The 20914-nt window shown below is 57.3% G+C and overlaps 7 protein-coding genes across 7 annotated transcripts; 3 read left to right on the top strand and 4 right to left on the bottom strand.

Annotated features, from left to right (window-relative positions):
• Nucleotides 1-83: 83 nt before the first annotated feature.
• Nucleotides 84-2795, bottom strand: K437DRAFT_221112 (tRNA pseudouridine synthase D; the record flags this gene model as incomplete). Its single annotated transcript, XM_013389546.1, has 5 exons — nucleotides 84-585; nucleotides 662-1604; nucleotides 1692-2046; nucleotides 2122-2650; nucleotides 2716-2795. The coding sequence occupies 5 exons, from the start codon at nucleotides 2793-2795 to the stop codon at nucleotides 84-86; spliced, it is 2409 nt and encodes an 802-aa protein (XP_013245000.1).
• Nucleotides 2796-3705: 910 nt separating this feature from the next.
• K437DRAFT_32972 (uncharacterized protein) lies at nucleotides 3706-6208 on the top strand. The gene is made up of 9 exons (XM_013389512.1): nucleotides 3706-3911; nucleotides 3987-4137; nucleotides 4188-4249; nucleotides 4318-4395; nucleotides 4461-4539; nucleotides 4601-4965; nucleotides 5026-5090; nucleotides 5160-5320; nucleotides 5390-6208. The coding sequence occupies exons 1-9, from the start codon at nucleotides 3818-3820 to the stop codon at nucleotides 6045-6047; spliced, it is 1713 nt and encodes a 570-aa protein (XP_013244966.1). The 5' UTR covers nucleotides 3706-3817; the 3' UTR covers nucleotides 6048-6208.
• K437DRAFT_254522 (uncharacterized protein) lies at nucleotides 6164-8903 on the bottom strand. Its single transcript, XM_013389545.1, has one exon. It carries the CDS (start codon nucleotides 8715-8717, stop codon nucleotides 6369-6371), a length of 2349 nt encoding a protein of 782 aa, XP_013244999.1. The 5' UTR covers nucleotides 8718-8903; the 3' UTR covers nucleotides 6164-6368.
• Nucleotides 8904-9138: 235 nt separating this feature from the next.
• On the top strand, nucleotides 9139-10461 carry K437DRAFT_232744 (ras-domain-containing protein). Its single transcript, XM_013389544.1, has 3 exons — nucleotides 9139-9488; nucleotides 9594-9731; nucleotides 9818-10461. The coding sequence occupies exons 1-3, from the start codon at nucleotides 9288-9290 to the stop codon at nucleotides 10322-10324; spliced, it is 846 nt and encodes a 281-aa protein (XP_013244998.1). The 5' UTR covers nucleotides 9139-9287; the 3' UTR covers nucleotides 10325-10461.
• A 1086-nt stretch (nucleotides 10462-11547) lies between these two features.
• On the bottom strand, nucleotides 11548-14918 carry K437DRAFT_244081 (Clavaminate synthase-like protein; the record flags this gene model as incomplete). The annotated part of the gene is made up of 7 exons (XM_013389543.1): nucleotides 14579-14918; nucleotides 14351-14496; nucleotides 14045-14253; nucleotides 13500-13879; nucleotides 13200-13328; nucleotides 11772-11936; nucleotides 11548-11642 (listed from the first exon to the last, which is right to left on the bottom strand). Coding segments are annotated over exons 1-7 (1161 nt in total), but the record flags the coding sequence as incomplete, so codon positions are not given.
• An 839-nt stretch (nucleotides 14919-15757) lies between these two features.
• Nucleotides 15758-17871, top strand: K437DRAFT_293223 (uncharacterized protein). The gene is made up of 2 exons (XM_013389542.1): nucleotides 15758-16520; nucleotides 16612-17871. Exons 1-2 carry the CDS (start codon nucleotides 15993-15995, stop codon nucleotides 17746-17748), a joined length of 1665 nt encoding a protein of 554 aa, XP_013244996.1. The 5' UTR covers nucleotides 15758-15992; the 3' UTR covers nucleotides 17749-17871.
• Nucleotides 17872-17903: 32 nt separating this feature from the next.
• K437DRAFT_254518 (uncharacterized protein) lies at nucleotides 17904-20681 on the bottom strand. The gene is made up of 3 exons (XM_013389541.1): nucleotides 20542-20681; nucleotides 20361-20396; nucleotides 17904-20295 (listed from the first exon to the last, which is right to left on the bottom strand). The coding sequence occupies exons 1-3, from the start codon at nucleotides 20555-20557 to the stop codon at nucleotides 17948-17950; spliced, it is 2400 nt and encodes a 799-aa protein (XP_013244995.1). The 5' UTR covers nucleotides 20558-20681; the 3' UTR covers nucleotides 17904-17947.
• Between the last annotated feature and the right edge of the window lie 233 nt (nucleotides 20682-20914).

The raw sequence follows: 20914 nt of genomic DNA, 5'->3' as shown, positions 1-20914 counted from the left end.
CGGCATCACTTTGTGTACTTTCTAATTTCGATTCAGCGACCGAGTCTAGCAGATTGGCTTGTTCCTGACAGACTCGTGCGAATTCAAGTGCACATGTCAGGCTGGGGCTGCTCCTCAGGGGCTTCAGCCCGCGCGCCGGATTCGATGGCTGAGGTACTGTCGGCGCCAGCAGCGTGTTCTGCTGAACTTGACGCAGGACTAGCCGCAACACCCGACGTACCCCAGGCGCGTTTGCGCTTTGGCTGAATGGCATTGACGTCCCTGCGCCCCCCGCCGCCCCCCGATCCCTTGTACGCCTGATCCTCGCTCTGCATCGTCAGGGCTTTCTGACTCTCCGGGCTAGTGTCCGTTTTGAGCACTTCCCTCAGGACCATGGTAGCATATGCACTGACTCCGAGCTCGAAAGTGAGCTGCAGGGCAACAAAAGGGCCCTTCGGATCGCTTTGCGGTTCAGGATACCCGAGCAGCCGGTCCTCGTCAGAGATGGCAAGGTCGATGTCCGGGTCAAAGTATCGTAGAAAGGACGCTCGGACATTCTTCGGTTTGCCAAGGACCTTGCGGTACGCGCCTTGCATGGCATATTCCCTGCGGATCCGATAGAGCAGCAGCCATTCAGTAAAGTTTGCCAAGTTGCGCACAACCATGCCTGTGAAGCACTCACGGATACGAGGACGAGTATATATCTTCTGCTTTTAAGCCTTCCTTTGCGAGCAAGTCCTCATATGCTCCTTGCAGCCAGCCAGAGAGGTGCACGTCTGAGCCTGGCAGCGGCATGACGATGTCATGCATGGTGTAGTTGGGTAGGTCCTCTACTGCGAGCACTTTGACTTGCACTCGCGGTGGGCCCTTGGATGCATTTTCTTCGCCCTCACCTTCACCACTTCCTTCAATGTCTGCCTCATCGCTATCTTGTGGCAGGTCTGTTGCGTCCCCGCCCGCAGCCTCGGGACCGTCCATGATGACGAGATCCCCCGGCATTGGCGACTGCGACATACGCATCCGTTGCGAAGTCATCGTGTTCCAGACGAGCGACTGGAACGCATGCACGTACATTATACGCAACGTGCGTGGGGCTCCTTGCAAGTAGGCGACCCAGTCATTGAGGGGTGTACCGGCGGGCTTCCTCTTCACGTCTTGTACCATCTTGCCCAAGATGCCTCGCTCAGCAACATAGTGTCGCGGCATGACGTCAAGAGCGGGTCCGTACTTGCCTTCACGATAAAGTCTGCGGGCCCTGGTGGCTTCCTCGCTGTCCCCCGACCGATCAGCCATGATCGTCTCGACTGCAAGCTTGTAGTCGCGCTTGAAGATAGCGACACCAACCGAATGTGTTGAGACGTCAGATGTCCCGAAGCGCTGAAGACCAAAGTAGTTGATAAATCCTCTCTGTCGAATAACGTCGACAGCTCGGTCGAGCGTTTGCTGCAAGTCTGGCGGCTCCTCCGCGTCAGACTTCTGCGCCAGTTTGACATTGCGGAGAGTGATAACGAATTCGTTGCCCTTCAACATACCAAGACGCATCGGTACATCGACGTATTCAAGGTGCGCGATTCGGATACCCCTCTCTCCGCGTTGATCAAGGGCGTCGCTAACCCGTGTTCGTACTGGCCGATCACCTGATGATCCGCCTCCCCGCCCTCTTCCCCGACCACGGCCTCCTCTTCCTCCACCCCGACCACCGCCTTGTCCACGCCCATCTAGTGAGACCAGATGAGCCTGCAGCCAGACATCTTCTAGAGTCTTACGCCCACGTTTGAGGGTGATGGCTTGTACAGTAACGGCTCGCTTGTCCTTGGTGCCAGCCATGTTCAAGTCTTTGCTGACAGATCCGCCCTTTGCATGTAGACCGAGATTGCGCGTCAAGATCCCAAGGGCATCCGAAAGGTCGCGATTGGTCTTTTGAAGCATGAATTGAATGTAAGGTGGGTTGTTGTCGGCTCCACCAGGGGCGCGATTGTCACGGTCACGGCGCCCTGAACCCTTGGCTCCCCACCGTACAACGACGAACATGTCAGTCGTAGCATTCATAGCGTCATCGTCGTCCGCCTTGACATTCTCCCTCATAGGAGCTGCGCCATTGCTTGATATCGACCGCATCTGCGCTGCCTTGGCAGCGTCCACCGTCTCAGTGATGAGCTGCCCGTGGAATAGCTCTCGAATCGAGGCGTGCGCTTTAGAGCGCTGGGCTTTATCGCTGCTCCCTTCGGACAGAACAAAGCGCGAATCTCGAGACGATGCTCCGCCATCTCGATCGCCTTTGCGCTTGTCACGGGGCTGGGCACCTTTCGATGAGCTTTGCTCAGGGTTCGTAGAAGAGCTTGGCTGCGGAAGTCCCTTGGGAACGGCGCGACCTGCCTCCCACAGTGTTCTAATCTCTGCAATCTTCTCCGTTGACCAGCCGTCCCCTTCCAGTCTGTTGTCGGCACCGTCAGGCCATGTGCGATCGTCTTCTAGCTCTTGTGCATCCCGCTTCTTTTGCTGTGCCTCCTCGCGCTCTTTCTCAAGCCGATGACGCGTTAATTCAGGGTTCTCCTCCTCTGCCGTCTCTTGGTTCAGAAACTCCTTGAGAGGGCCATCGGGAGGGTGTAAGGACAGAATTCGACAGACGGTACCGTCAGGACGGACTTCTCGAACCTGGAAATCTGAAAATCTGCAACCAATGAAATGTCAATGATGAGCAAGTCCACTTGCCAACATTACTGTAGCCTCACTCACCTCTGCTTGATGATAGCTGTGAATGCGGGCACACTTGCATCCATGTATTCAGTAATACCTACGTCCGCTTCTTTCAGCATCTTGCGTTGGAGGACGACTGGGGCGGATGCGAGGACGGCAGCGGCGGCCGTCGAGGATTCATCCTTCCGAACGTCGCCATTTTGCTCCTTGGAGGCACCCTCAAGGCGAGGCCGCTTGCTCTCGCGAGCAGTCTCTTCGGTAGTCATCACCGCAATTTCCAGGTGTTGCACTATATGGGCGCTACTCATATACTAGGTTCTTCCGAGTCCATAAACCCCTTCGTACCTCGTTGGACGTTGAGGCTTGGGCGTTTTGGAGACTTGCTATGGTCGAAAAGAAAATGCCGCCATTTTTTTTCCACGGCAAGCCACGGCAACACGACTCTCCTTAAAAAAAGAGGTGAGTGCTCGTCTCGAAAAAAGAATCAACTACATCGCGTTATGTCACTCGGTCATATACGATTCATGTACACGCCTGCCTCTCTTTCAGCTTCATCCTTACCCTCGCAGTGGTTCTCTTGCATCAAATCATTCAGCCGATGGTCCTCGCGCGGTTGGCGGTTGCAGCAGCGCAGCAGGTATCTCATGGTGGCCAAATCGTCCATGCGGAAGCCGAGCGTCGGCTCGAAGGCGACCGAAGATCACTGAGCTGCATCGCGACGAGGACCCAACGCGGCTAAAGGAGCCAAAGAAGGCAGCCACCCGCCATCAATCTCTTGGCCTGCGCGTACAGCTGCGCAGGAGCACCCTTAAGTGGTCTTAGGGACGCATCTGGATTTGGAAAAGCTATGGCCGCTGCATTAGGATCTGGCGCCTCTGCGGGCGACCCCTTTAGCCAGCACCATGTGAGTATCTGTCTTCCAACTTCGCCTGTTTACTACTGTTACCTTGGTGGATGAAGTTAAATATTGAATGGCTGTTTCCATGTCGTGTTCTTTAGATGCTTGAGTCGAATCTCAGTTATCTGCGCGTAGCTGAGCTGCAATCGATGATCAAAGAGGCGCATCACTTCTACAGAGGTCCAAGGATTAGCTATCAAGGACGCAAGGCAGAGCTGATCGCTAAGTTGCTCGCTGTTGCCAATGCCTACGAGAGAAACAGAACGCCTGAGAATACCATCTTTTACAAGAAGTTTTGTGATCTGCTCGCTTCGAAAAGGAATCTCGTGTCGTCAGGGTGCGCTTGCAGTGGCGAACAGTCTGGTACGCTAAAGTAAGACGGACTGACATAATCTCTCAACTTGTAATACAGCTATTCCTACAACCACAGGACCTACAACGGTGCCCAAATCCCTCAAACGCTTGGAAGCACGCCGGCTGCTAGCACTTATGGTGCATCATCGACGCCGGTCGCACCGCCCTACATTCCACCAAAACCGACCTATCACACATCGACCTATGCGGTAAGGACTTGCGCTTTGAATGATCGGCGCTTCTGCGATCCCTCACATAGCATTTTTTGCCTTCTTCAGCGGCCCTTCGGCGCTAGCGCTGATGTCACATATGCAGCAACAGGTAAGACGCTTTTTTTCCGAAGTTCGCCTTTCTTTCTCCGCTGAATGCCTCCGTGTTACGGCACTCAGTACCACAAACCGGCAGCTTCGCCATCTCTCCCTTCTACCAATTTAAAAGTGTTGTCGGTCAAATTGCAAAAGCTACGAGTGAGCGTATATCTGACCTCAACATCAAACAGATTTACTAAATGTTCTGCTTCGATACGCTGCAGGAGGCCCCTATGAGCGGAAACGTGTCACTTTTCGTATCACCCTTAGCACTCAACAATTCGAGAGCCTCAAAGGACCTAAGTGAGCTGCAGAATTCTGCCCCGCACCGAGCGGACGCTTACTGATAAGCACGGTATTACAGCGCAACACACACATTGCTTTTGCTCTGCTCGCCATTTGAACAATACAGCGTTAGCTCGGTCGCCTGCCCAGCTCCGATAGAGTTTCCCTCACAAGCCGAAGTTCGCGTCAACGACAAAACCTTGACTCACAGTTTCAAGGGAACAAAGAAATACCCCGGGCGCGTCGCTCCTCCCGACCTCAAGAATATCGGAGACACACTAGGTGATGTGTTTTCCATTCCATTGAACACCATCGAGTTCTGGTACGTCTGCGCAACAAGAGATTACGCTTGTGCGATTGTACATGTCGAAAAGATACCTGTCGAGAAGCTGGTCGCAGCATTGCAAGATAACATTCTTTCCAAGGAAAGCGTCCTGGCAACGAGTGAGTGTTTCTCTTACAGCGTACGAGCACAGCTCTTATTCACGCTCAGTGTCTTCACAGTGAAAGCAAGAGCACAGGATGACGACATCGTTGCAGGAGCTGCGACTGTCAGCTTGAAGGATCCGGTGAGTATTCCTCGGGTTACATGCTGGTGATGGGGCTTGACTGACTTGAATGCCGCGCCGCCCATTCAGCTGAGTCTCATGAAGATGACGAAGCCCGCACGGTCAAAGAATTGCGACCACGTTCAATGCTTTGATCCCATGATGTTTTTGCGCACGCACGAGCAGTCGCCTTCGTGGTCGTGCCCAATTTGCTCGAACAAGATTAGGTGGTCCGATGTCATTATCGATGAGTGAGTCTCTACAACTCGCTGCAAAGTGCTGGAGGCTGACTATATGATGTTACCCCTATGCCCACCTAGATACATGAGCGACATCATCGCCAATGTAGGGAAGGATGTTGAGTTGGTCATCGTGGAGCCAGACGGAAGCTGGCACGTTCAGGGTGAAGAATCACCCGAGGCGAATACGCCACGCAGGAAGGAGGACAGCGGGGTCATTATGGATCAGCCTACCAACGCCAACCCTTCTGCAATCGATCTGCGCGATGTTGAAGACTCCCCGCCAAATCCAGTAACGGCGCGAATCTCACGTCTCGGAGGAGTAAGCAGGCTGAGCGGGAGTGGCGTGTCGACTCCAGGACGCTCGAGCGATGTGATCGACCTGACTGCCGACAGTGACGATGATGAGCCTGCTATCTTGCTGCCACCAATGACTACGAGCACCATTGCGGGACAGAAACGCCCTGCTGAAGAGGAGCTGTTGGATAGCAAAGGCATGGTCGGCCGCTTTCCTGCACCGAAGCGCTCGCATTCGTCCATCGACCCTAACGATCGAATGGCGAATGGAAGCACCCTCGACTCGATGGGAAGCGGCAATGGAGACGGTGCTGATGGCCCGCAGACAGCTTCGCAGCGTTCGCGCCTCGCGGACGGATCAGAGGTGTCGCCCGAGACGATGGACCGCTTCTTCCGCGCGGACTCTCCTGCTGACGTCAGCGGCGATAGATCTGGGACTTGATAGGTGCGGTTTCACCAGCAACACTCATTACCGCATCGAAAGCAGGTCATTCATTATATTCGCCAGCTAGTCAGTTAACTGACATCGCAGCAGCAGGCATTTCGAACTTTCGCATTCGTTCGTCCCCCCTTAGGACGTTGGGATCATGGGTTATTTCGCATCAACAGCATTCAATCTGTACTATAGCCATCACCATCACTGTGCACTATATGCAAGCAGCGGCGTCCAAACCCGTCTAGATTCGGTTGGGCATATTTGGCCACATGCTTTTCAATGAAGTCTATGATAGAGTAACCATGATTGAAATTCATCGGATTCTACTCAACCTGCAATGGCAGAGCCAGGCGAGATGAAGTTCGGATACCACCTGGTCCCTTCCTTTGCGCCATCATCGCGTGCAACGGTGCCTGTCGTCGCTTCGACCAGCTCGATCATCTCCGTGGCAAGGAGGATCGGCACATCCTCCATCCGCGCAATCTCGACGCTCGTCCGGCCTGTCCCCCACGGCAGAGAATCCGCGTCACGCGGCTCGGCCTCGTCTCGGGGTACAGTGTCCGCCTTGAGCGCGCACAGCAGCCGCGCCTCAAACGCCTCGAGGCTGTAGTACGGCGTGTGCAGCACGCACAGCCCGGAGCGGAACGTGCGCAGCGCGATCGGCGGCGAGGTGATTTGAGGCAGGAAGCGCGTGACGGTGCGCAGGACGAGGGGCGACACGAGCGCTACGCCACGCGCTCGGTTCCAGAGGCACCACACCTCGTCGAGGTTGACGAGGCCGAGGCCTTGCTGTCGTTGGTGTTGTTGCTGATGCTTTGTAGCGGATGCACAGGTGGAAATGGTGGATGTGGGAGCAGAGGCTGTGCCTTTGCGAAGAACAGTCCCGCTGCCCATGAGCCCTGTTGTAGCTTTTGGGCCACTTCTAGCAGCACCATTGGTAGAGCTTCCACCTTCACTGCTGGTGCCGAGCAGCAAGCCCGCCAGCTCCCTAGCCAACTCCATGTGGTACTCCATCTCATCCTTCGCCATGTCCTCTGTCACTGCGGGCGCTGGCAGGCCGAGGCGGACGAGCGAGCTGCGGATGAGTGTCGCAGCCTCTGAGCTTTGTGTGACAACCTGACCTTCGACGCTGATTTCCTCCCCCTTTGACTGCTGCTGCTGCTGGGCCTCCTGGCGGACGAGCTTCTCGTTGAGCGTCTCAGCGAGGCGGACCATCTGCTTAGCCTTGTGCATGAGCGCCTCGAGATCCTTGAGCGCGTCCGCCATGCCAGCGTGCTGCTCGCGCGCTGTGTCGTCTGCGGCACGCAAAATTCCTTCAATGCCTGCCTTGCGCATCGCCGCCGCACGCCCATCAATGTCCGTCGTCGCTGTCGCGGCGGCCGAACGGCCGTTTGCGCGCCAGGTCGTCGATGTCGTTGCTGCTGATGTGCGAGGAACCTCGCCGTTGATGGCAATGTTCGAGGCGGCACTCCCCGAGAGAAAGGAGGAAGACGTAGACGCGACCCACGCTTTGGCCTTGAGCGTTGACTTGATGTGCTCATACCACTCCTTATCGCCTCCTTTCCTGAAGCTCAGCCTGACGTGGTCTGCGGCTGTTGCTATGCGAAGTGGGGCAGACACGCCAGCGGGGCTCCTCCCGCTGCTTCCTTCCGCTCGCAGCGGTAGTGTAACGCTCCACGGATACTGCGGCGTGGCCGGTGCGGGCGACCGGGCCGGCAGGGAGCCTTCTGCATGCCGTTCAGTAGGATTCGTACTTGGGCTGGGCTTGGGGCTTGGGCTTGGGCTCGGACTTGTGCTGGAGCTCGAAGCTGCTGTTGCGGAGTCATTTGTGCGCTGCTTCTGCTTCTGCTGCGGCTGTGTCAGTGGGAAATGGGTGCCGAGCGCTGCTTCGCACAGTTCGCAGACGACCATGGAAGGGTGATTGACGAACGTGCATACCGGACACGGGACGCCTGTGTCCCCCGCGCTGCGCGCAGCAGGCGCAGGAGATGCTGAGACTGTGGCATGATGGGTGGCAGCAGATGTCAGAGGGGCTGGCTGTGAGGGCGAGTTGTTGAGACCACTCGCTACGCCGCACAACTGGCAGGTCTCCGCTCTGCCTCCACTGCTGCTGCGATTGCTGAAGCCGCAGATACGGCAGATCCATGGAGGCTGCAGCTGCGACTGGTCACTGCCCGTGTCAAAAGCCTGCACCGAGGCGCGCCAGTCGCCTAACTTGCGAGAGGAGGGCGTTGCGCTCTTTTGCCTAGCTGCCTCTCCAATTTGGTGCAGAGATGACGCACCAGCAGCAGTAAGGTGCTGATCTGGGAGCAGCAGCGGCGAGGACGAGGACATGCTCTCGAGAGGACCGTTGCTGCTGGCGGATGTGGACGCATCCGCGAGCGCGTCGGCGAGGAAGAGGGTGACTTTGGGCGAGCTCTTGAAGAAGCCGGTGTAGTGCTCTGTTGCCTTGATCAGCGCAAGCTGCAGGTGGCAGCTGTACCTGTGCGGGAGGGCGTCATCGACATAGATGAGTCTGTGGGAGGTGAGGTAGATGGTTCCGGCGGTGTGGTGGAGAGCCTTATCCTTTCCATCGTACAGGCCTACGCTAGCCTGGATGGATATGACCTCTTCGTCATCGTCGAGGAGGGTCCCGATGGACGAGTTGGTCGCGTCCAACTGCTTGAAGCGGTCCATTGATGGGAGCCGGACATGCTTGAAGGCCTAGCCTCGCCTCGCCTCGGCGCAGCAGGGAGATTGATTGCACGCCGCTCCGTCGGACTTTAACTCGGGCGGCGTTCTGAACGTGTGGCTATCTATGGCAACGTAACTAACCATCCGACCTGTCCATCGGCTTCTCGTCCATTGGGAGACGGGTGTCCCTTGCGATGGTTGGTCCTTTTCGAGCACAACTTATGTGGATGTATGCACGCTCGGTGCACGCTTGTATTGACGCTGCATGCACTGCCCAGCGTTTGAGTGGCGCAGTGCCTGAGCAGTGACACAGCCATAGTGCTCCGCTACGCGCTACGCGCCACCCGTAACCCGCCGCCCATCCGTCTGCTTTTCCAACATGGTGGGCAATCGTCGACCTCGACAACCTCACCCACACACCTGTCCCACAAACACACATAGAGGTGGCATCAGTAGCAAACTCAAAGCGCTCTGAGATCATACTGGGGGCAGCAAGCATTTCCTATATCCGCAACCTGCACCCCTAGCACAGCCAAACTGCTTGCCGCCCCGCCAGGCCAGTCGAGTCCCAACATGTCCAACAACAGCGCGGCCACCTCCTCGGCGACTGCGCCAAGCGCAGGCGCAGCCATCGCCGCCGCCCAGAAACCATTCCAGACCAAGCTCGTTCTGCTCGGTGATGCGGCCGTCGGCAAGTCCTCCGTCGTGCTGCGCTTCGTCAGCGATGACTTCCAGGAGAATAAGGAGCCCACCATCGGCGCAGCGTTTCTCACTGTGAGTCTCTCCTCCTTCACTTCTTTTGACACCGGCTCTTCACCCTTCTTTTTGCCGGAGGACACTCGCTCAGGAGATTGACGAGCAAACCGTCCTTTTCCACAGCAAAAATGCCGCCTGGAGGACAAGATCATCAAGTTTGAGATCTGGGACACGGCCGGCCAGGAGCGCTTCCACTCGCTGGCACCCATGTACTACCGGAATGCCCAGGCGAGTGCAGTCGTCTACGACGTGACGAAAACGGTGCGTCATTGTATTTTTCGAAGCGTCCTGTGACTGCTGAGATGAGCTGAAAGTAGCTGACCCGAGCTGTTTGTATGCCACAAAAGAGCTCATTCGAAAAGGCCAAGTCATGGGTCAAGGAGCTGCAACGGCAGGCGAACCCGAACATCGTCATCGCCCTCGTCGGCAACAAGGTTGATCTGCTTGCCAGCGCCACCAGCGCGCCTTCGTTCTCCTCCAGCGGCGGCGATGCAGAGGACGAGGAAGATGACAACGCCACCACCACTGGCGCAGCAGGCACAGGCGCAGCGGGCGGGAGCAGCGGTGCGGCGCCAACACGAGCGGTACCGAAGGAAGAGGCGCAGGCGTACGCTGAGGAGGCCGGCCTGCTCTTCTTCGAGACGTCTGCCAAAACGGGCGAGGGGATCATCGAGGTATTCACCGAGATTGCAAAGAAGATCCCCATCAACGACATCCTCGCCAGCCAGGCTACGCAGGCCGCTGCTGGCGCCACAGCCGGCCGGCCAAGCGCAGCGGGCGCCGGCGCCGGCGCAGGGGGGAATGTTGACCTGAATGCTGGCGCGCAGGCGAGCAAGGACGCGTGCAATTGCTGAGCGCATGCGCTTGCCCTTGTTGCCTCGCTCGTGTCTCGCTTCCTCTCGCTCTCGTTGGTCTCCCCCACGCACATGGCCCACACCTCCGTCTGTCTGTATTATCATCTCCTCATCTCTAGACACTTTCTCTTTGCTCCCTCTCATACTCTCCCCTTCCTTGCTCCAGCCCGCCGCCACCGCAGCTTTTTCTTGTTTTCAAGTTGCACCGACGTCGTCTCGCACTGTGCTTCCCCTGACGCCATCTACTTTTGCACTATGGTATCATCGAGCGCCCGTCCCCGACACACGAGCACTGGCGCGGACACAGACTCAGACTCATGCACAGAGTCGAGCGTCAGAGCAGCAGGTAGGTTGATTGAAATTTGTGGGTGATGGCAGGTAGTCATGCACATGTGCTCTTACATAGCCGCGGCCCATCGGCTGTGTAGGCCTCATCAGGCGGCCTTGCGCTTCTTTGTCTGGCGCTCGTCTTCCTTACCACTTAGCCCATGCTTGTGCTGTTGCACCTGCTGCTTCGTCTTCGTCTTGTTGAGCCTCTTCACCGCGACGTTTGGCACCTGCAACTCCTGTTCTCGTTTCGACTCCGCCTCCCTTAGCGCGCGCTGCGCCGCCACACGCGCTGCAGCGTCGACCTGCTGGCGCACAGCGAGCGCGATCTCGTCCCACACTTCCGGGTCCGCATACGGCCTGTCGTACGTCCCCGTGAACAGGGAGTCAGCAGGCGCGGGAGGAGCACCGCCTGCCTCACGAGCGATGCCGGCACTGCCTCCCTCCGCAGCTACAACAGCTTGCTTCACATTGGATGGTTGGGCCGGCGGCTCCAGCTGCGTAGGTGGGTGAAACCAATAGTTGAGCGCCATGTGAAAATTGGTACTTTGCGCTTTCTTTTTGCCGTTGCACTTGCTACCGTACTTCTTGTTTTTTTCAAGCATTTTGTCGCCTGCTTCGCCCACCAGCGGATTGACCGCGTATGAAGTGACTTCGTGGAACCAAGACGCGGGCAGATACAGCATTTGGCCGGCCTGGAGGTGCACCTCGATGGGTTGCGGGCAACCAGGCAGCGGGCGCAAATCATCTTCATCGTCATCTTCATCGAGATCGTCGCTCTCGAACTTACCTCGTGCCCTCTGCTTCATTTGCTGCTTCCGATTTGTCTGCTGCAGCTGCTTCTTCAGCCTCTTGCGCTCGCGCTTCGCTGCCGCTTTCTCCTCCGCAGTCAGGCCGATGCCGAAATGCGCATGCAGCACAGCTGGCTTTATACGCGAAAAGCTCTGTGGCTCCTTCTTGATCCTTTCGGAACCAGCACCGTTACGAGCGGCTCCTTCGAATGCTACGCCAGTCCCTCGCTCGGCGTCTCTTAGGAGTGCGGCAAGCGCTGCTTCGCCGTCTTCGATGCCGGGAAAGTCTTCGGTGCCGATCGAACCCGCGTCCGAGAAGACAAGAGTACATTCCTCGACTTCATGGGAGTCAGCCTCGCTCTCTTCGTCTTCGCCTTCGTCTTCGTCTTCGCCTTCGTCTTCGTCTTCGCCTTCGTCTTCGTCTTCGTCTTCGTCTTCGTCTTTGTCTTCGTCTTCGTCTTCGTCTTCGTCTTCGCCTTCGTCTTCGCCCTCGTCTTCATCAAAGAAACGCCACCTATCATCTGCATCGTCTTCCTCCCCTTCTTCATCCTCCCCAGGGGTGTGGTCCTCGTCTCTGCGCTCGACCTCGGCGAGGATACGCCACGTCAGTCGCAGCTTCATCGCGACATCCTCCCTCAGCAAGGCCTTGCATCCCTTGGCCGCCCATTGGACTGGTGTGGCATAGATCAGCTCGATAAGATCCTGGTCCGAGAATTCATCCAACAGCGCTTTGCCAGTAGCGCGTTTGATGATAAGACGCACTTTGGACGGCGGAAGGAGACTGCCTTGAAACAAACGTGTTGGTTGTTGAGCATCGAGGTCGTCTTCGTCAATCTCGCCATTGCTGTGGTCGCTTCCTTGCGCGTTTTGCATTTCCTCATCTTCATCTTCGCCGTCCTCCTCCACTCCATCTTCCTCGAGAATATCAAGATCTGGTTCCGCGTTGACGACTTGCGCCTTCGCCTTGCTAGAACCTTCCGTCGCGCCGGCCTTCCCAAATCGCCACTGAAGATCACGCAGCTGCGCAGGTGTCAAAAAGCCAAAGCGATCTGCGCTTTGTACGCTCTGTTCGCTACGCTCAGTGTCACTTTCTCCCTCGCCCTCCACGCCAAGAGCAGCTTCGTTGCCGCTGCTAGCGCTTCGCTGCTGCGCTGCGATGACTGCTGTAAAGGTGGAAGAGGTGGATGGAACTTTCGCTCCGGCGGACCTAGCACGCACGAGCGCCTCGTCGATCGGCGCCGTAGCATCCTCGAGGAGCCCAGCAAGCTCATCCTCATCGACGTCTGATCCACTTTCGTCATCCTCCTCGTCGCCTCCGCTGTCGATGCACTCATGATCACCGCCACCGCCAGAGGGCAGGACGTCTTCGACCTGAATGTTGCTAGAGCTACCGCCTGCGCTGGCGGCTCTGCTTGTGAGCTTTCGCTTGCGCTTGGGTACCGGACTGAGTTGCTGAGACTGCTGCAGGGCATGTGGCGACGACCGCTTGGCTTCGTCATCGCTGCTGCTTGCACCGGTATCGTCGAGCCCCGCGAGGATGTCCGAGTCGATGGAGATGCTATCTGAGGATCCGAGAAAATCGTTGGTGTCCTCGTCTGAATCATCCTCATCGCTGTCTTCATCTGACTCTCCATCTTCGTCGTCGTCGCTGAGAATCAGTTCTCCAGCCTCCATGCGCTTCTCCCTCTCGCAATCCTTCCTGGCGATTTCGTAGCGCCTCAGAGCATCCTCCATCGCGGCACTCATCTTGCCTTTACCCTTGCGCTGCGCACGACTGCGCTCGGCTTCGCCAGCAGATTGCGCTGCGAGCTCCTCGAGCTCGCGCAGCAGACGCAGCCGCGCGCGCAGGCGCCACTGCGCCGCTTGAACGCGCGGGAGGCCATCGGCTCTGATCGTTTGCGTCAAGGCGCTAGTCCCAACCCCACCCGAGAGAGAGCCGCGACGTAGGAAGGCGAGGTGTTTGCGCAAGCGATGAGGGTCAAAATCAATGTCCATCCCCTCGTCTTCATCTGAGTCTTCATCTGAGTCTTCATCGTCCTCGAGGTCCTCCTCTTCACTCCCATCAGTCTTATCATCGTATACAATCAATCCGTTCTCGTGGACGGTCTGCACCTTCCCTCGGATATGCAAGTGTTCGTGTGCCGTAGGCGGAAAAAGCAAGAAACGCTTCGCACCGGAGAGAAGGACGTAGAGATTGTCGTGAAAATCATGATGCAAGCCGGAGCTGGTGCCGGTAGCAGCAGTGGCGCCAGTGCTCATGCCGCCGTTTGCCACCTTTCCATTCGGCTGCGTTGTATCTGGAGCAGCTCCGAGCCACAGATTGCACTGTTGTAGGACGAGGCCACCCATGAGCGATGGTTGAGCCGGAAAGTCACGGATGAGCGCATGGGTGGGCGACGGCAGAACCGGGTCCAAGTCGGATGCATCGGGTGTCAGGCTTATTTCTGAGGAGCTCATCGTAGACTCGCTGGAAGACGAAGATAAATCATCGCGATCTAAAGAAGCCATTTGCTCCTGACGTTTACGCTTGCCTAATCCAGTACCGGCAGCACCGTCCATCTCCCCCTCAGACTCTTCCTCTTCCTCCACTTCTGCTTCCGACCCGTCTAGTTCAGACTCTGAGTCGTACTGGGTCGTAAGGTAGTATGCGCCTCTCTCCTTTGCGTCCGGATGTTGTAACATGTCGATGAATCTTGCCAGATGAACCGTGCGTCGTGTCATGGCTGTTCCGAACCGCTGCAGTTCGGGATGCATGGGCTCGATCTTGACGCGTGCATCGCCTGCCACTGTGGAGAGATAGTTGAGGTCCGTCTTGGCGCGCCATGCAAAGCGAGTACAACATCAGATTCCGCGCATATCATGTTGCTCCGGATCATCACAAAGACGTGAGGGAGGCACGGAAACGTACCCATTTTTGCCCTTGGAACGAAGGCTCTGGCAGCAAACCGTCAAGAACGACGGGCCGGCGCTTACTAATGTACTTTTCCCAAAACACATGCGGCGAAAGGCTGGATGGTTCGTGCGGGATCATGACTTTTCCGCTGTACTGCCACCCTGTGAAAAAGTCGTGGCAACAGTTGCGTAAGCAAGCGCATTCGATGCACACGTGAACGAGGTTGAAGGGCGCTGGACGTACCGCTGTACCTTGTGGTATCTTGGACGTCGCCGTCCATCGTACGTGCACCGCGGAGGGTATGCTTCGTCCCTTCAATTTCTTGTACGAGTCACTGACTCGGACTGGATGACGGTGTCCTGATGCTTTCCCAGCGTACACCAGGAAGATTATGTCGTCGTCGTCGCGTCTAGCGAGGGGCTTGGTCCTTGAAATACCCCAGCACGGACCGTGCTGCGTGAGCTGGACCGTATTTCCTGTGGAGCCGCGAAATGTGTCCACCGTAACTTCGACAGAGAGACCAGAAATCGTGAGCCCAACGTGCAAAATTACAAGCTGGCGAAGAGTTTACATGAGATACGCTCATATGCCTTGCAAAAGGCTTACCGCGTGTTACGAAGAGGCGAGGAGAGCAATGGCACATGCGGTCATGATTGCACCGAACGAAAAACGCAGCGAGTGCCATCTGAGCGGATGTACGGGACTCGGAACTTTAAATCTGCTGGGCGCTGGAGCGTGGCAGCTCTCAGTGCGCGTTTTCACCGAGAGTCACATACACATGGATGGTATAATACAGCCTTTAGCTACCATTGGGAGACTGTGATCTTCTATGTTCTTGTATACGTGGGGTGAGAGGCAGCTTTGTGGATGTCACTTGACGGAGCCTTGCATTGTGCGTGTTACAAGCTCGCAGCAGGTATCTGAGTGATTCGAATTGCAAATTCCAACTCGAATACTCGATCATGGATCGCAAGCGTGCGCGCGAGCGGACGCGGGCCTAGCTTGTAGCCACAAGTTTACATACATATCCCCCAAGGGACAATGCGCCCGATGCGGCGAGTGTGTGCGACGCAGATGACGTGCTAAAACAAAGCTTGCTCTCTTTGTGCGGTTGTTATTACTTTGTTCACCGGGTGTACGCAAGTCCACAATCCGCTTTTGGTCTGCGGCGAAGGGGCGCAACCTGCAATGCTCATGCCACGCTTGCGAGTGTCACAGTGGGGTGGGTCGACGGAGAGGAACCCGAATTCCGCAAAGATCTGCGGTTATTAAAACCAACGGTTACCACAAAGTATTTCGTGATCGGGATTCGGGAACGGGGTTCTCGCCGGTGTGCTGCGTGGTGACAATACTTCTAATCTTGTGACCCGCGTCCCGCAGCTGATGATTGTAGCCTGCATATCACACACACCAGCGTGGCACGTCGTGGGGTATCGTCGAAGGGAAACGGGAAACGGCTTGGCTCAAGGCCCCATCTTCCTCTGCTGTGCAAGCACTGTTAACTGAGAAGCGCAACGGCTACGTGAGGTGGTAGTGGCCCTGGCCTTCTGTGCTTTCCTTTGAACACTCGAGGCCTTTTCTCCATACGACTCGACCCTTGACAAGAGTGTAAAAGCAGACCCGCTAGGCGAACTGCTCAGCCCAACAAGTAGCAGGCATGGATACCGCTGCGCCAGGGGCCGCATCGCTCGGCACCTCAAGTCAAGCCAATCATGAAGCTAAAGTCGCCGCTAAGACAGCACAGCAGCAGGAAGATCAAGACACATCCAGTGCAGGGCCCAATGCTGCTAGCGATGCGGATCGCATGGATGCTGATGAAAGGAGAGACCAAGGTCAAGTGGAAGACGATGAAGAAGTCGAAGACGATGACTGGCTTTTCAGCGATACCGACATCACGCATCTCGGTCAAGGTATTCAACGACAAAAGCAGCGGCAGATGTACCACTCTACTCGATATCCCATCAACGCTGCCAACTCGGAACGCATTCTAAATGACCCAGGCTCCGACGCAAGGAGCATGGGTCAAGGCGACATAGACGACTCTGCGCGAGTCTTGCAGGCTACGCCGCCCACGTTTCCTTTGAAGCTGTCAACCAGTGAAGATCCGCACAGTACTGAACGCCCATTCCATGCTATCGGCATGGAAGAAAGGGACAGCAGGAAATTGATGGCCACATTCGAAGATGTTAGTCGCTCCGCGTTCGCGCCATGGCCTTCCTAATGTCTCTGCTGACTCTGTCCTGCTCCTGCTATTCACTCTTTGCCCCCCCTTTCAGACCGGCTACCGAGAGGGTATTACAGCAGGCAAGCTCTCGACACTGCAGGAAGGATTTGATGAGGCCTTCGCGGATATTGGTGTGCCGCTCGGACGACGGCTGGGAAGCTTGAAAGGGAGGCTGGACGTTCTGCGCTTCGTTACAGCTCAAATGGCCGATGCTCTAGGAATCGCACAAGACCGGGGGGCATCGCATCAAATGCACAGGTGTGAAACCCAGCAGCATCAACAACACCTGCAGGAGCAGGGACAACAGTCGAATGCAACAGTGTCAGTCTCGCCGCTGCTACCCGCTGCACCAAAGTTGGAACTCTCGCTTGAGGATGATGCACGGCCTTCGCGTTGGAGATCTCGAGATTCATCTCTGTCTACGTCAGCAAGAAAAGCAGCAGTAACAGCATTGGACTCAGACTTGGAGGATGCACCGCTCGCCGCTGTTAGAACGCGCTGGAAAGGGGTTTCAGCTTCACCTTCAACTTCAGCGGCCTCTTCAGCTGCGAATTCTCCACGCCACAAGGGCCGAGTATTACCAGCTTTTGACCTTGCATCAGCAGCGAACGGCCCGTTTTTGTCATACGCAGCACTCCCATTCATCTCGCTCTCTTCCCGCGTACCTCCAACGGCGTCGCCATCGGCAGCGGGCGGCTTGCGCGATTTCACGCTGTCGCAGCTGCGCGATGCATGCGCCACACTCGACTCGCTGAGTGCGGAGACACGCGCGCTAACGCTCGAGCAGATCGCGCCGCCCGATTGGGAGGCACTTGCGCATGAGCGCGAGCACGAGCGCGAGCGGGAAAGCGAGCTAGGGGGTTGTGGGGGACTTTCTGCCGAACACACTTCAGAGGTAGGCACGGGTTGTGGTGAGCCTCAGGGTGGAGGTACGAGACAAGGCTCGCAGGAACAGACAAGGCAACGAGAGGATGAGCAAGCCCGCTTGGCACCGCTCCACGCGATCGAAACCAGGCTCGCTAGCGCTGAGGAAGCGGTGCTCGCTGCCGTGCGTGCGCTACGGGGACTTCCTGCGGCGTCGGAATCGGCAGCGACAGCGAGCGCAAACACAGGTATTGGCGGGACTCACGGAGATGTCGAGCCGGCAAAAAGTGAGGTGACGGTGCAAGCTCGGCGGATATGTGCTTGATGTGGAGCGCAATGGTCATTATTTAACTCGCTGCACGCGGGGAGGAAGTCGCGGATGGCTAATTCTGATAGCGCAGCAGCGGGATGCTTGGTAATAGCATATCGAAATCCAATACAATATGCCATATTCGAATGCACGCACACTGCCAAAAAGGGTGCCAAAGCAAGATTTGCTAAATGCTTCTGATACATGAGCCAGGTCAAGCATGCCCCTCTGCCTTTACCTGCGCACCTGACTTTGCCTCAGGGTTTGCTGCACTTGGCGCAGCAGCCTGTGCGTCAGCAGCTGTAGCTAGCTTGACGCTGTCTTCACTCTTGAGCCGCTTCAGTTGCCTACTTTCGCTCTCCGCATTCCCTTCCCCCTGCACCTGGCGCCCGGCATCTTCCACCCCTGTACCGCCTCTGGCTGGCGGGCCGCCCGCAAGCGCAGTGCCAGTGGTCGTCACGCTGATCGGCTGCATCTCCGCATCCAAACGAGGGAGACCGGTCTTGCTCTTCCCGCGCCAGAGCGCATCGTCCAGCTCGTCCACGCGCCCGTCTGGCACACCAAGCGGCTGCTGCGAGCCTGCTATCGGGTCAGCGAGCGTCGAGGTGGGCGAGAGCAGATGTGCTAATGTTGTTGACAGTGCCGAGGCGGGTGCCACTGTGCTGGAGGGATCCTGCGGCTGCACGGCGGCGGCGGATGTTATGGCGGCAGACCCTAACTTCGATCGCTCTGTGTGCGCAGCAGCAGGTGCGGCGAGTTCCCGCCCGCTGTTGTCCGCATCTGAAGGTAGAGCTGTAGCGGAATGTTCTTGCGTTACATCTGCGATTGAAGTGTCCAGGTCCATGCTCTCCACGCTGTCACTGGCTGGCAGCGCGCCGCCGCCGCCATTATCCGCTTTTGTTTCGCTCTCGCCTTGCGGTTGCCCAGCTGCGGCTGCAGAGCCATGTTTGGTGCCAGCAGCTGCCTCGTCGCCGCACTCTGAAGGATCCTCGCTAATGAGCCTCTCTCTCTCTCTGTCCTCTGCCTCTTGGCGCAAGAGGAACGGGATCGGACTCCACAACGGCTCGTGCGGGCGCAATGAGGGCGATGCGGGCGTGCCGCTTCGTGAGCGCGCGTGCGAAGAGGCTCGCCGTGCTCGCGGTGTGTCCGCCGTAAAAGAAGAGAAGGGTGAAACGGTCGCGGACGCCGCCGCCAAGGAAGCGCTCGGAAAGGCTGCTGCTGCGCCATTGAGCATGACAGTGTCGGTACCTGCGTCCGGTGCAGTGCCGTCTACTGATGCGGGGTCAGTGACTGTATGTCCTTGGTCGGACACTGCAGGAGCAAGCGTTGATGTGTCCGCATCCGCACCCGCGTCATCCTCGATGTTGAGCATGTCCTCGTCCTCTGCTGTGTCCAGCGGCGCGGCCGGGAAGTCCCTGCGCCCAGCGGTCACAGAGAGCGTGCGCTTGACGGCCGCGATGTATTTGGGCAGGGCGGTGTAGTGTCTGTGCGGCTCCAATATGAGTTCACACAGCCTCTGGACCGTGAAAGGCGGCGAAGGCCACGCCGCCGCTGAGGCTGAAGCGCGATTGGTCCCATTCGCAGCGGCAGATCCTAATGTGGAGGCTCCGGCGCCCCTCCCGTTCCCAGTGCGATGCTGTGCAGGCAGCTCGGGGCCAGGCGGCGCGACCTCGTCAAACTCGTCCAACATGTTGCACAGCAGCCTATACTCTCGCTTGATCTCATCTTCGCTCGCGTACGACTTGCCCCAGCTACCAAAGGCATCTCCGGGCGGCGGCGCTTTGGACGGGAAGAAGGACGACTCGTCTGCCGGCTTCACTTGGAACGTACCGTCCTTTGTGCCGGACGCGTTTGTCGAGCGCCACGAGACATCCGTCGCTTCCGTCTCTGGTGTGGATGCTGACGCATCGCCAGGCATGGACCTCGCAGCGGAAGTGTCCGCATTTGCATTCGCGTTCGCAGCGGCAGCCAACTCGCTGGCGTCGCTGTGCAGCGCAGTAGTGAAACGACTGTTGAGGCGGAACGAGGCTGTAGCCGGGTCGAGACTGAGTGCATTCTCTTCTTGCAACGCCGCTCGCTCCGGCTGGGGCGGTGCCGGCTCTTCTTCCTCTGCGGGCAGCGTCGAATGTCTCGGATACGGAGGGAAGAAGACTTTGTTGAAGGGTAGCCTGTATGCTGCAGGGTGGAGGGTAGGTAGAGGCTTTCTGGGGAAGCCTTTGCCCTTCGCTTTGGTGCCTTCCTCTACAGACAACCCACCGAGCTCTTCCGGGTTGCCCTGCCATCCGTACAAGTTCGGTGGGTATAGAGAGCTCGTTGTGTTGTGCAATGAGAAAGGGGACTGCTCGTCGAAGATGATGCATCTCAATTGATACTTGAGCGCATTCTTGAGTTCCGGCCAAGTAATACGCGGCTCTCCTGCTGGACACAGACGGCTCGGTCCCGCCACCGCCTCTGCTTCTGCTTCTCTTGCAGCACCATCATCGGCTTTCAGGGCTGAGGTGGGTCGATAGTAGTCGTCATCCGGATCGTTGGCGGCAATGTACTGTATGCATTGGACGTATTCTGCAATGCCGGAACGTATCAGCCCACGCATTCGACTGAATTCATCGTGTGCCAGTCTTCCTCACCGTCTTTCCACTGGTAGCCGGCCGGAAGCTCGTGATCTGGTAAATGCAGCCGCGCCGAGAGAGAGAGAGAGAGAAGTAGAGAGCTCGGTGTTAGACAGATTGCATGTAAAGAGCTTCGATGGAAGGCAGTGCAGCGCAAGGCAGCCGCGCGACGCGCTGTGCGCAGTAGGCATATCCTTACCCGACTCCAGTGTCATTGTTCATGGGTCTGATCTGCGAGCTTGCGTCGCTGCGCTGATTGTCGCTCTGCTTGGAGCGGCAGAGGGTGGAACACTTCCGAATCCAGGCTTTGGGCCGTTCACCATCGATTCCAGCGAGAAGGGGTGGCAGCTGGTCGACTGGGGAGGTGTTGGCGGATGCACGTGCATTGATTACTGCCTGTTGCCGTCGATTCGCGTGCAAACTCTGTCAATCACCTTTGCTCGCTCGCGCTCTCGGACCGATGTGACGATAAGACATGCCCAAATATCACGTGATGCACAAAGAGGGCCACCACCTCCACTGCCTCAAGTCACAATGTACTCTCTCTCGCATTGTCGCCCAGTGCTGACGGC

Source organism: Tilletiaria anomala (genome assembly GCF_000711695.1).
Source record: "Tilletiaria anomala UBC 951 chromosome Unknown K437scaffold_13, whole genome shotgun sequence".
NCBI classification, from domain to species: Eukaryota; Fungi; Basidiomycota; class Exobasidiomycetes; order Georgefischeriales; family Tilletiariaceae; genus Tilletiaria; species Tilletiaria anomala.
This window is presented reverse-complemented; position numbering and strand designations above follow the sequence as displayed.

What these genes read in the sequence shown, in the direction of transcription:
- K437DRAFT_32972 (XM_013389512.1), top strand. Translation starts at nt 3,818, where the DNA reads ATGCCTACGAGAGAAACAGAACGCCTGAGAATACCATCTTTTACAAGA. An exon ending in ATCACACATCGACCTATGCG is followed by an intron (nt 4,138 to 4,187) that starts GTAAGGACTTGC and finishes TCCCTCACATAG; the next exon opens with CATTTTTTGCCTTCTTCAGC. An exon ending in GGAAAGCGTCCTGGCAACGA is followed by an intron (nt 4,966 to 5,025) that starts GTGAGTGTTTCT and finishes GTGTCTTCACAG; the next exon opens with TGAAAGCAAGAGCACAGGAT.
- K437DRAFT_254522 (XM_013389545.1), bottom strand. Translation starts at nt 8,717, where the DNA reads ATGGACCGCTTCAAGCAGTTGGACGCGACCAACTCGTCCATCGGGACC.
- K437DRAFT_232744 (XM_013389544.1), top strand. Translation starts at nt 9,288, where the DNA reads ATGTCCAACAACAGCGCGGCCACCTCCTCGGCGACTGCGCCAAGCGCA. An exon ending in TCGGCGCAGCGTTTCTCACT is followed by an intron (nt 9,489 to 9,593) that starts GTGAGTCTCTCC and finishes CCTTTTCCACAG; the next exon opens with CAAAAATGCCGCCTGGAGGA. An exon ending in TCTACGACGTGACGAAAACG is followed by an intron (nt 9,732 to 9,817) that starts GTGCGTCATTGT and finishes ATGCCACAAAAG; the next exon opens with AGCTCATTCGAAAAGGCCAA.
- K437DRAFT_293223 (XM_013389542.1), top strand. Translation starts at nt 15,993, where the DNA reads ATGGATACCGCTGCGCCAGGGGCCGCATCGCTCGGCACCTCAAGTCAA. An exon ending in TGATGGCCACATTCGAAGAT is followed by an intron (nt 16,521 to 16,611) that starts GTTAGTCGCTCC and finishes CCCCCCTTTCAG; the next exon opens with ACCGGCTACCGAGAGGGTAT.
- K437DRAFT_254518 (XM_013389541.1), bottom strand. An exon ending in CGGCTACCAGTGGAAAGACG is followed by an intron (nt 20,296 to 20,360) that starts GTGAGGAAGACT and finishes CCGGCATTGCAG; the next exon opens with AATACGTCCAATGCATACAG.